Below are 23015 nucleotides of genomic sequence, written 5' to 3' on the forward strand. Positions count from 1 at the left end.
CGCTGTCGCCGTGAAGTTCACTTTTGGTACGGTTAATATTTATCCGAACTTTGAGTAGTAAGTTCAAAACAAGTTCAGAACGGATGATTTCAAGTTGTTGGAATATGTCCAAATGAACTATATATTTGAGTTTTAAAGGCACGTAAAAGTTCAACATGAGTTCGGTTAATATTTGATTGAACTCTGTTTTAAAGTTCAACATAAGTTCTTTCTGAACCTTTTTCAGACTTTAATGTCGTTTTGAAGAGATGTTAAAAGCTTGTACATGTACTTCCAAGTCCATAAACAATACATGAGTAACTTTTTGGAGAATTAAGTTCAACGAAACCGGAATTGAACCAAACTTGAACCTCTGAGTTCGTTCTTCAAGTGGAATCTGAACTTTTGGTTGCTTGGGTAGAGAAGCGAAGAAGGATAGAACGAGCAAAAACACGAGGAGCCAAAGCTGTAGCCCGTCATCACTATTCGGCTCTCGAAGAGAAAGTGAAACACTCATGTAGACGGGATAAAGGAGCGTGGACGGACTCCCTAGCCGACGAAAGCGAGAAAGCCGTGAGCCGTGAAAGATGTGAGCGAAACTTAATCGGTTTTAGACGGCGACGAGCTGGTAGCGGTGCTCTCACGTGCGTGTGATGCGACCATGCCTAGGCGAGTCCACCCTAGAAATGGGAGGCCACCAGCTTACTGGTGGACCAACGCGATTGCGGACCTGCGCCGCGCCTGCCTACGGGCTAGGCGGCGGATGCAGCGAGCACGATCAGAGGAAGAGCGAAACGAACGGCGGGTGGTGTTCGCCGCTGCAAAAGCCGCGCTTAAGACCGAGATAAGAGCAAGCAAAAAGGCCTGCTTTGAGGGTCTCTGTCAGAGTGCCAATACGAACCCGTGGGGTGACGCCTACAGGGTCGTTATGGCCAAGACGAGAGGTGTGATGGCTCCTACAGAGCAATCTCCGGAGATGTTGGAGGGGATCATTGGAGGACTTTTTCCGCGTCATGATCCTAGTCCTTGGCCTCCTTTCGTAGGACAGCCGGGGACTAGGGCTGGCGATGAGGAGAGGGTCACCGATGTGGAACTTGCGGGGATAGCTAAGTCCCTTAGCGTAGGTAAGGCCCCAGGTCTGGACGGAGTTCCGAACCTGGCCTTAAAAGTAGCTATTGCAGAGGCTCCCGAGATGTTCCGGTCTGCTATGCAGAAATGCCTGGACGAGGGAGTTTTCCCAGAAGCTTGGAAGAGGCAGAGCCTGGTACTATTGCCAAAGGCGGGGAAACCACCCGGAGACCCGTTGGCATATAGACCAATATGCTTGATTGACACGGCGGGGAAGGTGCTCGAAAAGATCATCCTCAATAGAATGTTGAGGTTCACCGAGGGCGAAAATGGTCTTTCGAGTAACCAGTACGGCTTCCGGAAGGGGAAGTCCACCGTAGACGCTATCTTGTCGGTTACAAAAACCGCCGAGAAAGCACTCGAGCCTAAGAGGAGGGGAATTCGCTTTTGCGCAGTAGTGACTCTGGATGTTAGGAATGCGTTTAATAGCGCCAGATGGTCTGCTATTGCCGATGCGCTCTTGCGTCTGGGGATACCGGAGTACCTGTACAAGATTCTCGAGAGTTACTTTCAGAATCGTGTACTAGTCTACGACACGGAGGTGGGTCGGAAGTGCTTTCACATAACCTCAGGAGTCCCGCAAGGTTCCATCCTGGGTCCGGTGTTATGGAATGTCATGTACGACGAGGTGTTGAGGTTAGAGTACCCAGTGGGAGTGGTGATTGTCGGATTTGCCGACGACATTACGCGCGAAGTCTACGGTGAAACGATCGAGGAGGTAAAGTTGACTACCAACCACTCGATCAAGGTTGTGGAGGCGTGGATGCGGTCCAGGAAACTGGAGCTGGCTCACAACAAGACAGAGGTGACGGTTGTTAACAACCTGAAGTCGGAGCAGCAGACGGAGATCAGTGTAGGAGAGTGTACTATCCTGTCAAAGCGCTCCGTCAAACACTTGGGCGTGATGATCGACGATAAGCTTACCTTCGGTAGCCACGTCGATTATGTCTGTAAAAGAGCCTCCACAGCTATTGCGGCACTGTCCCGGATGATGTCCAATATCTCTGCGGTGTACGCCAGTAAGCGCAAGCTTCTGGCTAGTGTTGCTACGTCCATACTTAGGTATGGCGGCCCGGCGTGGGGCACCGCGCTAAGTACTAAATCCTACCGACGGAAGCTGGAAAGTACTTACAGGCTTATGTGCCTGAGGGTTGCGAGCGCGTACCGTACCGTGTCACACGACGCTCTCTGCGTCATTACTGGTATGGTGCCTATCAGCATTCTTATCAGTGAGGACATGGAGTGCTTCGAAATGCGCGGCACAAGAGGCATACGCAGCACTGTCAGGATGGCCTCTATGGTCAAATGACAGCGCGCGTGGGACAGTTCCACCAAAGGAAGGTGGATCCATAGGTTGATACCGAGGGTAGATAGTTGGATTAATAGGCGCCATGGGGAAGTTACATTCCACCTGACACAGGTCCTTACAGGTCATGGTTGCTTCCGACATTCTCCCGAATGCCCAGTGTGCAATGGTTTAGAGGAAACGGCGGAACACGTTTTGTTTTTGTGCCCGCGTTTTCGCACAATGCGTGACCGCATGCTTGCCACATGCGGGGAGGACACAATCCCGGACAACTTGGTCCAGAGGATGTGTAGGGATGAGTTTGGCTGGAACGCCGTTTCAACGGCTATCACCCATATCGTCTGGGAGCTACAGAGGAGGTGGCGCGTGGACTCGGAGAGTGGCTAGTCCAGATGCAGTACAAGAGGTGGTCCAGGGGTTCGGAGTCGGCTTCGTAGGTCATACCGGTGCCCTGCGGTCGAGATCGACCCTTACAGCGATTAAGTGGCCGCGGAGAGGAAGTCCCGGTAGCGGTGCTGTCGTGGCGTCAGTCTACTAGGTTGGATCTGAGCCCGCGGTTGGAAAGGGGTCCCCGGCAAGGGTCGGGGTAGGTGAGACCCTGCTATCTGCTACCTACGGATGCATCTGATAGGGCCTGAAGGGTAGTGATACCCTTCCTTTGCGGGCAGGTCAGATCGGGTTGCATGTGGGCATCAGTTCTTGATGTCCGCTCAGCAGTAGGGCGCGGGCGGGGTTGACCCTGCCCGCCTTCCGAGGACAAAGGGAGTGGCGAGGGCCACTCGGGAAACTGGCTAAGCGCCAGCATGCTACCGTGATGGACCCTCCAAAGCGAGTCATCGATGTTCGTTGCTGCAGGCTACGCAGCTAACCTTGTGGGTGCGATGTGCACTAGCCCCTCTCTGAAGCAATACCTTCTTGGTGGTTCCGGAGAGACGTAGGGTTTGGCGACCATAGGAATGGTTTAGTGGGTACGAGGAGAGAGTAGTCCTGGCTTTTACTTTTGTTGTAGAAGACGGCCTCAGACCTACACTACCCTAACCTTTTGTTAGGGTGTCTGTTGAGCAGATTATCCCCGTATGATTTAGAAGAAAAAAAAAGGGCTGTATGGAAAAACAATCAGATTAGTCGACGCACCAAAATCCGAATTATCAACTCAAACGTGAAATCTGTGTTGCTGTACACCAGTGAAACTTGGTGTGTATCGGTGGAGAACACTCAACGGCTGCAGGTCTGCATCAATGCATAGATGCCTGCGGTATATGAGTCGTGCATGGTGGCATCACAATTGGATCTCCAACGTGGAGCTCCGTCGTCGATGTCATCAAAAGCCGAAAGCGACAGAAATTCGAGAGTAGAAGTGGAGGTGGGTCGGCCACACTCTACGCAGGGGCGGAAACGAAATCTGCAAACAAGCATTGGGTTCCAAACCCAGCAGGACAACGCAGCAGATGCAGGGCCAGAGACTCATGGCGGCGCAACTTCAACAACGAAATAAAGCAAGTCGACCGAAATTTGAATCGCCCAGGATGTTGATCTTCCATGGGTGCTCAGGACTGAAAGTAAGTAACTAAGTATTATTACTACTTTTTCATCCTTAACGATCAAACCGATTAAAAAAAGGAAACAAATCTGACTGTCAATGGTTGCTCCTCCGTGATTGATTTGAGCTGGTACCGTTTGCACTGAGATTCAAATGAATAAGCTTTGGGACACTCCATTTATTCTCAAAGTGCAATTTAAGCAGCTCAAACATTTTTTTTTTATCAAAAACGGTGCCTGCCATGTCGTTATAGTTAGCTGGGAAGGGAACGGAATGTTAGAGGGTGGTAGGCCGTTCGCCTACTGATATCCCCTTAGAATATCTCGATAACGAACTGTCCAATCTAATGCGTCCTACAAGAATGTTGTAGTTTCAATTTCAAATCAGTTGACAAGCGGCTAATAATTTGGTTGAGATACACTGCGTAAAATGTCTCTGAAATAGTCATATGGTGTTGATGTAGTCACCGATGTTGAAGCTTTCATTCCGTGTTAAGAGCACCCAAACCAGTTTGTTACCCGGCGGGTCGGATGGACCTGCCCTAGCACGAGAGACTCTTAGGGTCGGCGTGAGCTCGTCAAGGGTTCAAGAAAACGCACTCTTCTTTCTATAATTGGTTTATTGGACTTACGAGGTGTGTGAGTGTGGGAGGTGTGGCGTGTATCTCGTCTCGATGAGGCCGGCCGGCGGAAGTGCAGCACGTGGAGGGGTTCTTGATGATCTGGCGAGGTTTCGGGCTGTCCACGGGTCCAGGACGTCCTAGTAGGATTCCGGAGGTCTTCGGAGGGCTCCAGACGGTCGTCCGGGAGGTGCGTTGACGGACGAGGCCAATGTTTGCGGTGTACCGGGGTCTTCCGGGGTTACACCAGGGTTCCGAAACGTTGCGGACTCTCGAACGGATCGACGTGCGGGGCACTGGGTAGACGGAGGCCCTAAAGCGGACCTTCTAGGCTGCTCTCAGTGGTTCACCACGGAATTTGGCGGCTCGTGGGAGACCTTTAGCAGGCCAACGCTAATGGGTCCTAATAATGAGGTCAGGAAAGCATTTAACGTTAGAGGGCTACTGGGTGCTGTTGGATGTCCTTATAACAGTTATCTTCCGGTTACCATACCTGATTCCAATTTTGAATTCCACTCAGGTGGTTTACTAAAACTTTTTCAAGTACTAACTTCTAAACTGCAACGGTCACTTTAATACGGTGGTAAGATTTCCGTGTCTGTTCGCTTTGAGCTCAAGATTTGAATAGGCTTTAGCTTTAGCGCTATTCGACCCAGTAGCCTGCTCCCCCTTTTCCTTCCTTTTCCCTCATCAACCTTTATTTATTCTCTTTTTGACGTGGCATTCATCTGGCAACTCTCTTATCCCCTCTTTTTCGAACCCTCTGTGCTTTTAGATTGTTAGGCGTGTTCAAGGTGTTTTCGTGTTTTAACAATTTTTGTCCCTAGCTCTATCGGAGTGATTATACATTACTAACAATATTTAACAATTATTAACAAATAAATAACAATTTTACTAGCAATTAACAAGAACAACTAACCAATAGTCATAGATTTTATTATATTTTTAACTAACAATTACTAACATTACTAACATCAAATATAACAATATTCTAAAAAATACAAATAAACAAACGCAGATCATCGCAACGGTAACACCACCTTCTATCTCCCCCCAAAATTAATTGGATAATTTATTATCAATTAATTTTAATAAAGTTTACTTAACGAAATATCATACCAGGGTTGAGATGCACCTTTCATGCATTCGAATTTCTCAAAAACCGACATTGTTGCGTGTAATCACCAAATAGTTCATTCCTTACATGCACGGAATGCTATTTGTACCGCCTCAAATTCCCGATTCTGCTAATTGGCCTTCTCATCTTCCAAAATACCAAAACAGCGATGCTTCGCGAAAGATGAACCAAAACAAAAACAAGTCTAGCGAAATTACTTGATGCAAATCGATCGAATGGATGGATACTTTTTCCTGCATTCTGGCTATTTTAGATGGACTTTTGAGTTATTTGGATGGACGAGTATGATTTGATGTAACGGATGTCATTATTTTGAACCATAGTGCAGATTAAACCGGTTAATAATCTACATTATCACGATGAAGAATTTTGGTCACTACAAGTCGTATTACATTGGTCGGTGGTATTCTTCACTCGCAAGCTACGATTCCTCAAAACAACATTCTATTGAAAATTGGAAGTTCTACTTTTGTTGGACAGAGATAGATTGACTACAGAAAAAACGTACCTACATTCATTTACATCAACTTCGCTCACTCTAACAAATTTTGCTCTTCACAAACAATACGATCATGATCTTCTACATTACTATCGAGGGACGCGGACACGTTAAGTACGGTCGGGTTGATAAGCTCTCGAAACTAGTGATTTCTGGTTCCCTAATTACCTGAAATAGGACTAAACAGTGGAGATTTCTCTGTTCATTATTCTACAATACCGGGCTTAATGTCGGCAGCTGAGAAAATGCCCAGATTTTTGCCGGTTGCGTCGGCAAGCTCGTATGAGCTAGCACCTCTCCTTGAGACAATGGTGCATGGCACATACGCGGGACCAAGTTTGGCATTATAATTGTCTACAGCAGACGATTGGGCAAAATTTCTTTTATAAACCTGTTGACCAATTTGGTATACAGGAGCGGGTTTATTGAAACGAAGGTTATACGCTCTAGCACTTCGATCGTGGGCCTTCTCTAAATTTTTGCGCACTAGGTCATAAACAGTACTATCGACTTTTAACCGTTGTTCATTTCGTTCTTTTTCAGAAATGTCGGTCGTATCTGGATCTCTTCGATGATCGTCGCCAGTGGTGATAATTTCATGGCCGAATAGGACGCGATATGGAGTGAAACTTGTGGAAGAGTGCATAGTGTTGTTGATCGTATGTTCGATCGAAGAAATCTTGGTGTCCCATTGACGCTGATCGGTTTTCACATAAGTGCGTATACACGCATTTATGCTCCGATTCAATCGCTCAACAGGATTCGCCTGTGAGTGATGACGCGAATTAGCCCAATGTTTCACCCCATATTTTGTCAAAAAGTTCTTGAAATCATGACTCAAGAAACTTGTGGCATTATCTGTGATAATGATCTCGGGAACTGAGTAGCGCCTGAACCACTGTTCCTCGAGGATCTTAACAATAAGCTCCGTTGAAATTTTCTTGACAGGGACTACCACTGTCCATTTAGAAAACAGATCGAGCAGAACGAATAAGTGCATATTACCGGATTTTGATCGCGGTAACGATTGAATGAAGTCTACCGCCAATATTTGAAACGGTTTTGATGCTAGCCGCGGATTCCCCATAGCTGGGTGCTGGGATACCGAACTGGGCTTGCATTCTTTGCACACCTGGCATCTACCTACATACTTTTTTGCACACTCTGCCATTTTGGGCCAGAAGTATCGCGACCGCAGTTTATCGAGCAGCTTGTCGTAGCCGATATGCAACGACTCATCGTGCTCCTGCTGGAGAATACGCTCTCGATCGCTCTCAGGAATACACAGCTTCCATTCATGCCGATAATCGAGAACTTCGGTTTTATTCGGAACTAATTTAAGCAATTGCTGGTTCTCGATTTTGTAGTCTAAAAAAGCTTCTGGTGAACTTTCCACCTTTTTAAATAGATCGGCATACCACGCATTCTGATCGGTGAGAACCTCGGCTAATTCTATGGAACGGGACAGGGCATCGGGAATGACATTGTCCTTCCCCCGCCTATGTCGTATTTCCATGTCGTATCCTTGTAATTCGATGCTCCAACTGCTCAATCTGGAGGATGTGCGCCATTTACCCTTCATGATATGAGTCAGAGCTGAGGCATCTGTGACCACAGTAAAATGTGATCCTTCTATGTATGGCCGGAATTTTTCAATGGCACAGAGGACTGCCAACCCTTCTTTTTCAGAAGCTGCGTAGGCTTTTTGGGCAGGTGAGAGCTTCTGAGAAAAATAAGCAATTATTTTCTCGCCCTCATCGTGCTGTTGGGTCAGTATTGCTGCGATGGCGCTATCGCTTGCATCTGACTGAATTTGAAAGGGAAGGTCGAAATTGGGGTTTGCCAGTACGGGTGAAGCAATCAAACTTTCTTTGAGATTCAAGAAAGCCTGTTCTGCTTTCGGGTTCCAAATTAGGGTTTTGGGCTTTTTCTTCAGGAGATCCGTGAGAGGCACTGAGAGCTCACTGAATCCTGGGATGAATCGCCTATAATAATTGGCCATCCCCAGAAATCGGCGCAGTGATTTGAGAGACGCCGGTCTTTCGTAATTAACGATCGCTTCGATACGATCGGGGTTGGGTTTCAGGCCTTCGGGAGAGAGTATATACCCAAGATAGGGCAATTCTCTCAAACAAAATCGAGATTTGTCGAGGTTGATGGACAGATTAGCTGTCTTCAACCGACGAGCGACTTCAGTTAGGGTTTGAATGTGGGCTTCAAATGTGTCGTTTACCACGACAATGTCGTCGAGGTACACGAACACATTTGGTTCCAGTTCACCATGGCCCAGGACGTCATCCATCAGTCTAGCCAATGTGGCTGGACTATTGACCAATCCAAATGGAAGCCTGGTGAACTGGAACAATCCTCTCCCTAACACCGAAAAGGCAGTATATTTGCGGGAGTTTTGGTGCAGCGGTATTTGTAAAAAGGCCTTCGTCAAATCAATAGTGGTTAAATACTTGCTGGCACCCAATCGGCTCAATATTCTGTCCTGGTGTGGGAGTGGATAAGCGTCGCGTTTGGTTCTTTCATTGAGCCGTCTCGCATCTAGACACAACCGTACGTCCCCAGTCGGTTTAATGACTGGGACGGTGCTCTGAGACCACTCACTTTTGCTGGGCTCTATGACTTGTTGTTTTAACATGTTGTCGAGTTCTAAATTGATGCGTTTTTGCATCTCAGGGGATGTCGGATATGGATTTATCCTGATAGGGGGTGCATTTTTAAACTCATCCTTGAGCTCTATTTTATGAGTCGCGAGAGGAGTAACATCTTAAATTTGCCCCTCTATTGCAATTTTAAATTGGAGCTTGACCTCCTCTAACTGGGCTTTTTGCGTCTCGCTTAGATCTCCCTCCTTTTCCCCTTTCTCATTCCACTCCAACTCCTCCACTTTCAAGTTTTCAACCAACTCTTTTTCCCTTCTTCGAGACTCTCGACTTAAGACAACGGGTTGTATTTTAAAAGCTCTCCAGAAATCATTAAATCCTAAAATCAATCTACGTTTGAGTTTGGGCGCCACGAGAGTCTTAATAATGCGGTTTTCATTGTTGAAAGTGATGGGCAAATACACAAAACCTTCAACTTCAATTGAGGAGCCTGATGCAGTCTGTACCTGTACATCAGAAGGAAAAATTTTCAATTTTAGCAAATTGATGAGCTTTTTGCACCCTGCTCCTAAGACTGAGCGATGAGCTCCACTGTCTAAAAGACCGATAATTTCCCTTCCAAGCACACTCACTTTTACAAACGGCCGAGTGTCTCCATCGACCCGAACGAAAAGCTCTTCCACGCTGGAGACGGGAGAGTAATCGTTCTCAGAGACGGGTTCAAATCCATTGACTGCAAGCTCCTCAGTGACACGATCATATTGTGGAGGGTTTTGGCGACCAACTTCAGCTTGCCTCCTCAAGCTGAATCCGCCTCGTTTTTTTTGGCACACTGGACAAGCGGGAGTAATTACATCCGCAAACCCACAAATTCTACAAAATTTGCCCTTTGGTTTGGGGCAATCTGCATAATGATGCCCACTCAATCTGCAGTTATAGCACACCCCGAGAGGCGACCGTCGATAATTTTCAGCCATCGCTATCAGAGTCCCTTTCGACGAACCCTCCATCGGGTCCGCAGGCTTTTCTCCCTTCTTCTCTCCTACATTCTTCGTCTCCGATAATGGTTTGGTTTTCTCTGTGGGTTCATTTCTAGGCTTGCTGCGAGTAACGACACGTGTTGCAGTGCTCGAATTTTGAGGAAAAGCTTTGGACTTAGACGGATCCGATGCAGAAACTTCATTGACCTGAGCATTTCTACCCCGGGTCATATTGTCGTGAGATTTATGGAACATCGACCAAAAATTCTCATCAATAATGCGTCCGTACTTTTTCAGCTTGGATAACGATCTAACTCCTGCACCGGTCATGGCGTTTTTATAATCGAAGCGGAGATTACGCCAAATGATGTCGAACTTCCTACGATCTGAGATTGGCCGGGTCATCGAGTGGAAAATTTTCATCATATCATGAAGATAATCAGTAAATTTCTCACCCCTGGCCTGACGTCTTTCTGTGGCTTGTACCTCAAGCTGGAAATCCAAATCGGGAGGCAAAAATTCCCGTTTTAGTTCCCTTTTTAGCTCATGCCAGTTCCGAAAATCTTTATTTTCAACTCCCTCAATGAACCAGTCTTTCGCGCGACCTGAGAAGAGATGAATGGCACTCCTAAATAACTCTTTCTCTGAGATGTCCTCGGAAATACATCTCATTTTAATCTCCTTCAAAAATTCGGACAACTTTCGACCCTGATCCTTCCCATCGTACTTCAATCTCCACTCAGCAACAGGCATTCTCTTCAGCTCTCTATTTCTCCTACTTTCCCTCCTTCCTCTTCCCTTTCTCCTGTGCTCTGAATCGGTATCCGTACCTGAACCTGAACTACTTCCCGAACTAGAAAACTCGGAGCTTTCTGTTACGGACGTTGTGCTAGAAGTCGACGAATAGCTCGGTTTACGATGTCGCTTCTTCTTTCCTCGTTTCGACGAGCTATTTCCCTTCTTGACTGATTTACGCTCTTTCCTATGTTTCGACTTCTCTCTACTCTCATCGGAACTGTCCTGTCCGCCATCATCTGAATCGTGTTTGAAACTAATCATTTTCTCCCCCTGCTTTCTATCCTCTAACTGAACCTTTGGTTTCTCCTGCTCTATACTTTTCATTGGGCTTTTCTCATCAGAACCATCTGGCTCTTTTTTGAGACGATCATTCAAACTGATCAGCACTTTTTCTAATCTCCTTTTCCGTTCCATGCTATCTTTTGCTTCCTTCATTTTTCTTTCCTCTTCTACGATTTGCTTTTCTCTCATCTGCCTTTGCTGCTCGGTGGTTTGTCGCACAAACGTTTTGAAAACCGCGATGAGCTCCATCGGATTTTCTTTCTTTCCTTCCTCATACTCTGACAACACTTTCAAAATATCTTCTGCCCGCTTAAGGGAGTCATTCATTTCCTTCTTCTTCAACTCTAATACCTGGCTCGTCGCTGCTGCCTGTTCTAACTCTTCCTCTATCTCTTTTCCCGACGCGGTTGTTTCGTTCAGAACTTCTATTTCACTTCTAACTTCTTCTAGCACATTATTCAAGTCTGTTTCTAGCCGTTCGGAATCTTCTGAATGGACGCCCGCTTCATTCACTTCGGGGAAAAATCGCCCGAACAGTTCCGTCGCTTGACGTCCCACTTTAACTATTTCGTTTCTGAACTTGTCTGCGCCTTTAGCTTTGGATAAAATGTAGTTTCGAACACGGTAGTGAACTAAACGCGTTTTTAACTTCTGACGTTGCCTAGCATCGGTTTTAGGATTCTCGAGTAAACCACCAATGACCTTAAGCTTTGAACTTATAGTGACTAACTCTTCATCCAAATTTCGCCACGGCTGTGAAAAAGCAAACGACTTCGTTTCTTTCTCACTTTTCAATTTGTCCTTGAGTTTTCTTCTCTTGATACTTTCATGCTCATCGAAGTGGAACAAAATGTTCCGAATCAATAACTCGTATTCAACCTCATCGACCGAAAGATGAGAGACATCCATGGACGCGTACATTGTTTGCATGTCCATTGTTCTGCTGAATGGCGCTATTCAAGTAATGAATGCAGGCTATTGTGACGATGTTCGTTTTATTCATACACAATATCCGATCGAAAAAATACTTTCAATTGAAAAATTCACTATTAAGGATTTTTAGGCGAATCAAGACCCATTAACAAAAAAAAACTTCAACCAATTCAATTCATTTCCTAATATTTCGCTATTTGGTGCATACACAGCCACACTGCGAGCTTTTGTGAGGGTACGCGCACTAGTAGTATGCTATTTAGAAAATTTTCACTTTACGGGCAAGAACTATTTGGTGCTACCGGCTCGATTTCACTGCTTTTGCAAATCTGATTCTATAGAACACTATAGTTTGATAACCTAATTTTCTGTTCACTCCGGGAGAGTGGTCGCTTGAATCCTTGATCAGAGCTTTTTCAGTTGGGCGTCAATTGTTACCCGGCGGGTCGGATGGACCTGCCCTAGCACGAGAGACTCTTAGGGTCGGCGTGAGCTCGTCAAGGGTTCAAGAAAACGCACTCTTCTTTCTATAATTGGTTTATTGGACTTACGAGGTGTGTGAGTGTGGGAGGTGTGGCGTGTATCTCGTCTCGATGAGGCCGGCCGGCGGAAGTGCAGCACGTGGAGGGGTTCTTGATGATCTGGCGAGGTTTCGGGCTGTCCACGGGTCCAGGACGTCCTAGTAGGATTCCGGAGGTCTTCGGAGGGCTCCAGACGGTCGTCCGGGAGGTGCGTTGACGGACGAGGCCAATGTTTGCGGTGTACCGGGGTCTTCCGGGGTTACACCAGGGTTCCGAAACGTTGCGGACTCTCGAACGGATCGACGTGCGGGGCACTGGGTAGACGGAGGCCCTAAAGCGGACCTTCTAGGCTGCTCTCAGTGGTTCACCACGGAATTTGGCGGCTCGTGGGAGACCTTTAGCAGGCCAACGCTAATGGGTCCTAATAATGAGGTCAGGAAAGCATTTAACGTTAGAGGGCTACTGGGTGCTGTTGGATGTCCTTATAACAGTTATCTTCCGGTTACCATACCTGATTCCAACTTTGAATTCCACTCAGGTGGTTTACTAAAACTTTTTCAAGTACTAACTTCTAAACTGCAACGGTCACTTTAATACGGTGGTAAGATTTCCGTGTCTGTTCGCTTTGAGCTCAAGATTTGAATAGGCTTTAGCTTTAGCGCTATTCGACCCAGTAGCCTGCTCCCCCTTTTCCTTCCTTTTCCCTCATCAACCTTTATTTATTCTCTTTTTGACGTGGCATTCATCTGGCAACTCTCTTATCCCCTCTTTTTCGAACCCTCCGTGCTTTTAGATTGTTAGGCGTGTTCAAGGTGTTTTCGTGTTTTAACAATTTTTGTCCCTAGCTCTATCGGAGTGATTATACATTACTAACAATATTTAACAATTATTAACAAATAAATAACAATTTTACTAGCAATTAACAAGAACAACTAACCAATAGTCATAGATTTTATTATATTTTTAACTAACAATTACTAACATTACTAACATCAAATATAACAATATTCTAAAAAATACAAATAAACAAACGCAGATCATCGCAACGGTAACAAGTTGACAGACGGTTGAGAAACGCGAGTGACTTTTTTTAACGCACACACACATACAGACATTTGCTCCATGGGGCAGCAGAGACGGTAGTCCAGGGGCTCGTGCCGAGGAATGAGAGGGTGAAAGAGATGCTGGATCTTTAACGGAGCCTGTAGGGTATATGAGCACCCCCATGCACAATACGTAGTGTTTTACCGCGTTAATGCAGGGGTTTGGCGGACCTTACTCCTCGGGATAATCAACTCTCTGCGCTGGAGGTGGCTGTAGCTTGACTCCATTGATTTACTTTGCGTCCGCGACTAATATTAGCAAGGACCTCCAGCTGGTCCTTTTAGACTTCGCGGGTTGCCCCAAAAGTGTGGCGGATGCTATTGATTACGACAAGCAATCGCAGAAGCGTGTGAGGCAGCCGTCAGATGAGGAGCTATCAAGTGACGCTCGCAAGGCTAGGTGGCGTTTAACCCCGAAGATCGATAGTAAAGCTGGCAAGTCGGGCCCCAGCCAGACGTCCCTGAAAGACGGGAGGGTGGGCCTGAAAAGGCCAGCCCGTCCCAGATCGAAGGGAAGGAGGGGCCGCAACCACTGATTGGTCCTCAGCAGCCAAAAGATAGGGTGGATTAGGGGAAGGACGCCTCTTGAACCAAAGTAGAGTCCTTGCCATGCAGTTGGAAGCAGGCGTAATGTCGACCCTGCCTGGCCTTACGAGGACAAAGGCAGTGATAAGGACCACTCGGGAAACTTTTTCAGGGGGTCGGGAAAAGGATATTCTTGGCTTCTACTTTGATTGTAGAGGACGGTTCATGTCCTAACGCTATCAGGATCTCCCTGTTCAGGTTTCTGTTGATGATTACCCCCTTTGCTTAGAAGAAGAAAAGACATTAACTCCGTTCGTCGAGCTAGTATATGAGATTTGACCCTCTGGACCTTGAATCCAAAGTCGGTTTTCCAAGCGGTATTTATACCTTTTTTATGGGTGTAATAAAAGTAAAAAGAGATGAAGTTCGGTACCTACAGTAATGAAAAACAGGAGTTGTAATGGACTTCGTTAAATTATTATTATCAAATAATTATTATTATCAAATTTCACAATTTGATCTGGCCGAAACTCTCTAGTATAAATATTTTAGGAAACATTCACAAAAACATTAGGCTTAGCATTCAAGAAAATTATCATCATTTCTAGCAGAACTCGTGCAAATATTTATTATGTTATCTCTGGAATGTTTCTAGGCGATACCGAAAAGATATTTCCGGTAGCTGTTCTTGAGCCATTCTCTTTTGAAGTCTAGGCGCATTTTTTTGTAAACCTCAACCAAATATGTTTGGCTAGAATTAATGTAAAAGTTTGAAGTGGATATTATAGAGGAATTCTTAAGACAATCCTGGATATATTTTCAGAAAAAATGATAATCTCATCCAGATTAGGAATGTAGTTTTTTAAAGGAATTTGAATAAGAAATGCATAGCAAAAGTCAAAGAAATTCTCCAAATTTTTCCAACATTGAAAAATTTCCAGTATTGAAAATTGTTGATAGTTGGATTTTTACTGACTAGTTGCAATGTTTGACTACAATTTTTGCAAAAATTCCTGATCATACACTCCCGTTCAAAAGTTTGGGGTCACCCCCTCAAAAACATGTCATTTTTTTAGGCCCATATCTCCGCCAATTTGTGTCCGATTTCAAAACCCTAGGTTTCATTCAAAAGAAAATAAGTCAAAGAAACTTTGAACATGATTTAAAAGAAACTTTTTCAAATTTTTATGTATTTAAACTTAACCCAAAATTGACAAATTTTCTTAAAATTTAATATAAACTTACGGCAGTGTCGCTGGAAATTGGGTCGACCAAATTTTAGGATGAGAGCGGTAATATGACCCATTTTCTATTAGCTTTGAACTGCTTTTTACAGAACTTAGCTAAAAAATCTAGAAAAAAAGTTATTAAGTAAATTAATCCTTGATGTCATCGACCAAAAGTTTGGGGTCACCCCTCAATATGATGTATCGGCCAAAAGTTTGGGGTCACTTTCGTAAAACATAGAAAAGTGATTTGGTGATATCTTCGTCATCTATTGTTCAATTTTAATTATTTTTGGCTCATTTCAAAGATAATTAACTAAATTTACGTTTGATGTCTTCAACTTAACGTATTTAACGATTTTTGTATATAAAAATGTTATATAAAGTTAGCACATTTTCCCACGCTTCAAAAAATGAGGCAACTTTACGTTAAGTTTTAGTATGTAAATTTCAACAAATATGTGTGATTCAATGTCTATGCAGTAAGTATCATTCATTTTGTTTCAAATAAGCCAAGAAGAATTAAAATTGAATGAAAGATGACAAAGATATCAACAAATCACTTTTCCATGTTTTACGATAGTGACCCCAAACTTTTGGCCGATACAGCATTTTGAGGGGTGACCCCAAACTTTTGGTCGATGACATCAAGAATTAATTTACTTAATAACTTTTTTTCTAGATTTTTTAGCTAAGTTCTGTAACAAGCAGTTGAAAGCTAATAGAAAATGGGTCATATTTCCGCTCTCATCTTAAAATTTGGTCGACCCAACTTCCAGCGACACTGCCGTAAGTTTATATTCAATTTTAAGAAAATTTGGCAACTTTGGGTTAAGTTTACATACACAATTTTTTGAAAAAGTTTCTTTTAAATCATGTTCAAAGTTTCTTTGACTTATTATCTTTTGAATGAAACCTAGGGTTTTAAAATCGGACACAAATTGGCGGAGATATTGGCCTAAAAAAATGACATGTTTTTGAGGGGGTGACCCCAAACTTTTGAACGGGAGTGTACATGAAATTTCATTTTTTTACTTTAAATTTTGTTGAATCGATTATACTATTTGTTGAAATAAGACATACGCTGGTTGCTTCATCCAGCGTCCTAATCTTCATCTGAACCACTAACGTAAATTTGCTGCTCAAGTTAACCTAACATCTAAACCCAGTGACCAATACGTTTCCTAGGCGCAAGAAACGTCCAGACACCGGTCTCGTCGGTGCAGCATACGAGAACGAAAGTAAAAGTAATGTCTGCGCTCGATTGCAGCCTTACTTACAAACAACCGTGCACAAATCATCGACACCGTTTCGCTACTTATAAAATAAAAAGAAGAAGCGTAAAAGGCTTGCAATTCATGATGATTGGCGGAAAGTAAAACCATTTCCAAACCCAGATGCACTGGCGTCCCCATTCATGCAACCTCCATTTCGTATGGTTTTCTTTCTACCATGTGCGGTGCAATCATGTAATCGTTGCAAGAGCCGGCCAAATGTATGTTCCCTAGATCTTAGAGAAATGACCCTCATGCGGTAACTATCTTCTCCTTCAAACTTCTTCGAATACTTCAAATTCAGTCACATTAAATCACTGATTGATATTCTCAAGGTACTACCAAGCCATGAGAACAATGAAAGCCAATTAGGGTCAAGAACTAGATATGCGGCTAAACAATGAGATAGTATGAAACAAATTACTAATGGAAGGTCAACAACCTTGAACTTCTCACAGTTCAGCGATAAAACCTTTAAGGTTTTCAGCAAAATTATGCAATAATAACCAAACCAGCACTAATGGCAACACTATCAATAAAATTCTAATATTTTCGCACATAGATTTCATCTGATACTCACATGCGCTTGCCGACAGCAATAGACAAACGGCGACGAACCGATTCATTCTGATTGGCTTAAGTTCTATCTAGATCGCACGACACTTCACCACACTTCACTCGAGTCCAACGGATGTGCAGAATCTGCTTCGCGTAACACTATGGCACGGATGGATCTCTTCTGAACCGCTGCTGCTGCTGCTGCTGAACAATGCTCTCGACACACCACCAAACACTTCAAAAGGCTTGAATGAACTAGCGAGCTGAAGTGATAATACTCTTACTTTTGATGAATCCCTCTACCGAACCGCGCGGGGAACAACCGGGCCGGGACGATGACGACGACGACGACGACGACGATGGGCCACGTTTCGGTGCCGGATGGGGTTGGAGTTGGCGGCGGGGCAGGGAGTCTCGTTTGTGGCTGCGCGGTTGTTAGGTGGAAAACAACCGTATCTTGATATCCCAACCGAGGTGAGGCCGAAGTCGCACATTTTGCGGCCCAGTCGCGCCAAGCTGGATGCCGCCGACGACGACGACGCGCCTTCGGATGGGTTAAGCACCGCATGTGTGGATAGGGTTGTTGCGTTGAGTTCGATCATAAAAGGGTGGATAGCAATCAGTTGGGACGTTGTGGACAATCAACTAATGCTTAATCACTTTATTTTACTACTTTTGGAAGTATCTTACTGTTTCAGTACATATTTCTTAAAATTCTTGATTTTCTGATATGAAACTTTTCAGAATAATTTATATTCCTTGTTCTACAACATTCGTGATTATTAAAGATTTCGCACATTTCAATTTATGTGAAGATTGTATGATAACCTTATGTGTAGAAGTAGGAGTTAATTTCTAAGATACTTCATACGCAATGTTATGTTTTAAAATTTTGCATCACTCCCAACATTATGTCTCTATCGGCTTTTGATAACATTGACGATTGAGTTCCGCGTTGAAGATCCAATTTTGAGGCCATCTATTGATGAAGAGCTGCAGCCGTTGATTGTTCTCCACTGATACACACCAGGTTTCATTGGCGTACAGAAGAGATTTACCGTTTGAGTAGAAAATTTGGATGTTTGCGACAACAAGAGACGAACTCACCGGATATTCCTATTCAGCTAGTTACGTGTGATTACGTATTGTGCGAAATTATTTTTTAAAATGTCTTGCCTCTATTCGTAGGGATTATGCCTTAAATATATGAAAACACGTCTTTTAAGGTATCCAAACTCCTTGGAACTCAATCCTACCATATCTATAAAAGTTGTCTCGATATACACGTACAGTAATTGTGATCTATTGATGTTATTTTTGTTCAGGCATAAGTTTTGAAGATACTCACAACAGTTTTACTATTTGGAGTTCCACGGATGATCTAGGTTGTCCCAAAACTTCATCAAATGTACGTACAGAATTAACAAGCGAAACTAGTGTTCTACGAACTATTACTCTATACGACTCAGACCAATAATGACCTCTCTAACAAGTAACTGAAGTATTACATTGAACTGTATAGATGGTACAGATCTTCCATTCTAAGAACTCCTCGAAATATAAGCCTTTGTATCTACAAGCAGGCTTGTCCGTACTGAGAACATGAAAAATCTGCTCTTTGGGTTTACACCATCAAAATCGTAATGAATTTGCAATCTTTCCATTTCATCTGATAGAAGAATATTGAAATATCCTATATGCCATTTCGAGCCGGAAAACACTGATCTCATTGATTGAGGGGTTTTGGAAATTTAAATAAACATTTCAACAGCATTAAATTATAAGGGCATTGCATACTTTTAGATGTTTAAAAAAAATGTTTCTTCAGAGGTATGTAATGGGCAATAGGGTGTCAAGTTATTCGAAAGGTTTATAAGTAAGCTGTTTCTTAAAGTTCTCAAAGTAAGTTAAAGTACTTTGAAAGTTCAACATTTTATATTTAAGTAGATTTGCGAAGACGAACAACTCATTCAGATTACTAAAAATTGTCAATGGTCTCCTTCTGCTTTCAATATCTCGATAAGTATATGGTATAAGTATAAGTATAGCAAACTAATATTCTGGGGTTTACTGGAGGCCTTGAAAGAACAGCCTGTTGGTAGTAGAAGAAAAATATCTAAGGGTGAAATTTACAGTTTGGTAATTAAACAATTGTTTCGCCATTCAAGATGTAATTAGAAAGAACAACCTATTAATAAAAATAGGGCAATTCTCCTATAGGGGAATGTGGGGTAATATGCACCCCCTAAGCATACGTGGCCCTTCAACCAAGATTAAGATGATTTTATGGGTGTCTTACTTACCTTACCGGTCAGGCTAAGGCCGGGGTGGCCTCTGCTGTACATAGTAGCCGCCTCCATTCCACTCGGCCCATGGCTGTTTGTCTCCAGTTCCGCACTCTGCGTAGGGTCCGCAGATCGTCCTCCACTTGGTCGACCCACCTAGCTCGCTGCGCTCCACGTCTTCTTGTACCGGTCGGATGACTCTCGAGAACCATTTTAGTCGGGTTGCCATCCGACATCCTGATGACGTGACCCGCCCACCGTAGCCTCCCGATTTTCGCGGTATGGACGATGGTTGGTTCTCTCAGCAGCTGATGCAGCTCGTGGTTCATTCGCCTTCTCCAAGTCCCGTCTTCCATCTGCACTCCGCCGTAGATGGTGCGCAACACCTTCCGTTCGAAAACTCCAAGGGCGCGTTGGTCCTCTGCACGTAGGGTCCATGTTTCGTGCCCATAGAGGACGACCGGTCTAATCAGCGTTTTGTAGATGGTTAACTTCGTGTTACGGCGAACTTTATTCGATCGTAGAGTTCTGCGGAGTCCAAAGTAAGAACGATTTCCTGCCACAATGCGCCTCTGAATTTCTCTGCTGGTGTCGTTGTCGTCGGTCACCAGTGAGCCCAAGTACACGAATTCTTCAACCGCCTCGATTTCATCACCGTCGATATGAATTCGGGGTGGCGGGCGCGGTGATTCCTCCCTGGAGCCCTTTGCCATCATGTACTTTGTTTTCGACACATTAATGACTAATCCGATTCGCCTGGCTTCAATCTTTAGTCGGGGGGGGGGGTGTCTTACGTTTTGATAATTAGTTTACTTATTTCACTAAGAGACGCCAACTTTTGGTCCACGTAATATCAATTTTACCGAATCAAATTAACCAATTAAAAAAATTTACGGGCAAAACGCATTTTGAGGTGGGGCAAAACAACAACTGACATTTCCCGCTTTGAATACTAAAACACCAGGTGGCTCCATTTACTATTTACGGCAGCAAATGGAAGGTGTCGGAGGCGGATGGAAGTTAATAGGTAGATTCCATATAATCAGCGCGCAATCGCTTAAGTTGCGTGCGCTTCAAATTAGACAATCTTTCCAAATGTGGAAAATCATCGTTTTCTACGCTTTTCATTCCAATCTTCTTGGCATTCTTGGGTTTGACCTGCTCAGCTTTACATCTAGTTTGCTTGGATCCAACAGAACTTCATATATATAACTAGCTGTACCCGGCAAACTTTGTCTTGCCTACTGCGTTTTTTGACGTTTCAAGTTTCTATCCAAGACCAAGTCCCCACTCACAAAGTGTATGGAAGATCAATTTTCAAAAACTCTTAATTTTTTCATCTTTTTTGCCTCATAAACCTTCCTTGGGTGAAAACTAACGGAACAAAAGAAAGACGATCAAAACCGGACCTTCCGTTCGCAAGTTATGCGCGGTCCCACGTATGCCATTGCATTTTTATATATATAGATGAAATAGCGTGAGGGCGTTTTGCCCCGGGTGTGCGTATTACCCCACGTTACCCTACAGAAAGCAGTATGACTGCCAATAAACTCAATAAATGTACCTAGAACTTTAGTAGCACATGTGTTCTAGAAAATCTTGCGTAACTCTTATATGACCGAACTCAGTCATACAAGAGTTGCATATACTTTTGTAGAACACGTTTGCTACTCAGGAAGCACTATCTCCGACGAAACGGAAGAAAAATGCCATATGGATGAGCTCCAGTTTTGTTGCCAGTATCGATCAGGCTTGATGAGTAGAAGTCAAAAATCGATAAATGACGATATATGAGGGTAGGGTAGACGGTAGGGATGTGAGTAGGATGGTGAGCAGGGTTGAGGGTAGCCGGTAAGGTTAAGCACAACATAGAGAGTATGGTGAAGGGTTACAGTAGACGGTACGGTCGAAGGTACGGTAAAGGATAAGGCAGTGGTTATGGTAGAGGATATAGTAGAGGGTAGGGCAGATGGTAGGGTTGAGGGTTATCATAGAGCGAAAGGATTCTTTCAGAAACTCTAGCCAGCATTCTTTCATCGATTTCTTCTGAAAATACTTCACAGTTTCATTCAAGTATACTTTCAGAATGTTCTATCGAAAGATATTCAGAGAATCCTAGTGGAATTCTTTCAGGTATACGTGCCGGGATCCTTGCTGGCTTCTCGGGAGTTTTTTCAGGCATTCGTGACAGGCATGACAGTAATTTCTTCCGGGATTTCTTCTGTGATTGTTTCAGAGATTCTTACCAAGCCTTCAGCTGAGATGCCTCCCACCCGAGCAGAGAAGAATAGCAAAATTATAACTACGAAATAACATAACCTGTTTTTTTATCTTGTTTTGTTATTATTAACTTATCCAGGCATTGCTTCTCCATAACAACTTTTGTTAGAAAATCTCATTTTGTTATTAGCATGGTATTGGTATACATTCATTAAATAACATTTTAATAATATGTTTTGTTGTAACACATGTTAAGTTATTATTGTAGTACATATTTAGATTGTTCAAATATTTGATCACCAACAATAACAAGCTTCGACATCAAAACTACATATTGCGAGAATCACGTTGTTTGCAGCATTCCGCTTGTGCATATTTACTCATCACAGGACAAAATAAAGTGTGCCATGACTGTTTTTCATACATAATGTTCATATTCTGAGGGTTGAATCCATGGTTGAGTCTCAGCTTCTAGTGCAGCGATTGATCTCAAATTTTATCTGGACATCTATATAAATAAAAATGGAATGGTGTTTGTATGTCACGAATAGTCTCGGGAACGGGTCAACAGATCGACATGATTCTTTCACTGTTGCATCCCGCCAGGGCTCCGACGTGTTCGTACGAAAAAATAATTTAAAAAAGTGACCTAGAAGGCAAGAAAAACGGGAAAATATGAAATTCCATTTTGAGGGGCATTTCTTCATGGAACCGGATGTCAAAAAACAGAGTAGGCAGGCAGAACGACGTTTGCCGGGACTGCTAGTTCATAATAATTTGAAACTTGATCCGTGACAAAAGGAAATATATCTGAGGCAAACTTTTTTAAATACACCAGATTCTTTTTTCGCACGGGTCTGGTTTTTGCCATAACTCAGTCAATTTTTAACCAATTCTCATGAAATTTTGTACACATGTAGGCACGGTTAAAACTTTCTGTGTACAAAATTTCATGAGGGTCGGTTCAAAATTGACTGAGTTATAGCAAAATAACGACCCGTGCAAAAAAAAGAATCGGGTGTATCGCAAATCTCCCATTTCAAGAAAAACATAGCTAACTCTTAGAAAATATAGAGCTCCAAACTTTATTCTCTTCATTACTGTATGACCTGTTCTTTGTCCCATTTTTGTATTCATTTACGAGTATGAATAGTAAACTATACTCATAAATAGAACAACAGAAATTAATTCGGACTGCATCGAAAGAACATCATGTCACTATCCCAACATCGCCAATGATCCATTTTACTTACGAGATGTTTTTGATTAGGGCCGTGCACAAATTGCGTACGTCACGCTTTCAAGGAAGAGGACGGGGTTCTGCAGAACGTGACAACCCATACAAGAAATGGTGAGGTAATATACCAAAAGTGTGACTTATGGGGGAGGAGGGGGCTTGAAAAGGTCGATTGATTGATGCTAGATGATGGTTCAGTACACATACATTTTCGGTGCTCAAACAAGTTGATAATTTTGCAACATATCATGA

The 23015-nt window shown here is 43.6% G+C and overlaps 1 protein-coding gene across 1 annotated transcript in view; it reads right to left on the reverse strand.

The window, feature by feature from the left end:
- The window catches only part of LOC109431560 (protein obstructor-E), a 51936-nt gene extending 34650 nt beyond the window's left edge, over positions 1-17286 (reverse strand). The window contains exon 1 of the mRNA XM_019707793.3: positions 17044-17286. Coding sequence (XP_019563338.2) covers positions 17044-17089 — 46 coding nt within the window. The 5' untranslated portion in view covers positions 17090-17286. The remainder of the gene's footprint in view (positions 1-17043) is intronic.
- Between the last annotated feature and the right edge of the window lie 5729 nt (positions 17287-23015).

This window comes from Aedes albopictus, chromosome 1 (assembly GCF_035046485.1).
Source record: "Aedes albopictus strain Foshan chromosome 1, AalbF5, whole genome shotgun sequence".
NCBI classification, from domain to species: domain Eukaryota; kingdom Metazoa; phylum Arthropoda; class Insecta; order Diptera; family Culicidae; genus Aedes; species Aedes albopictus.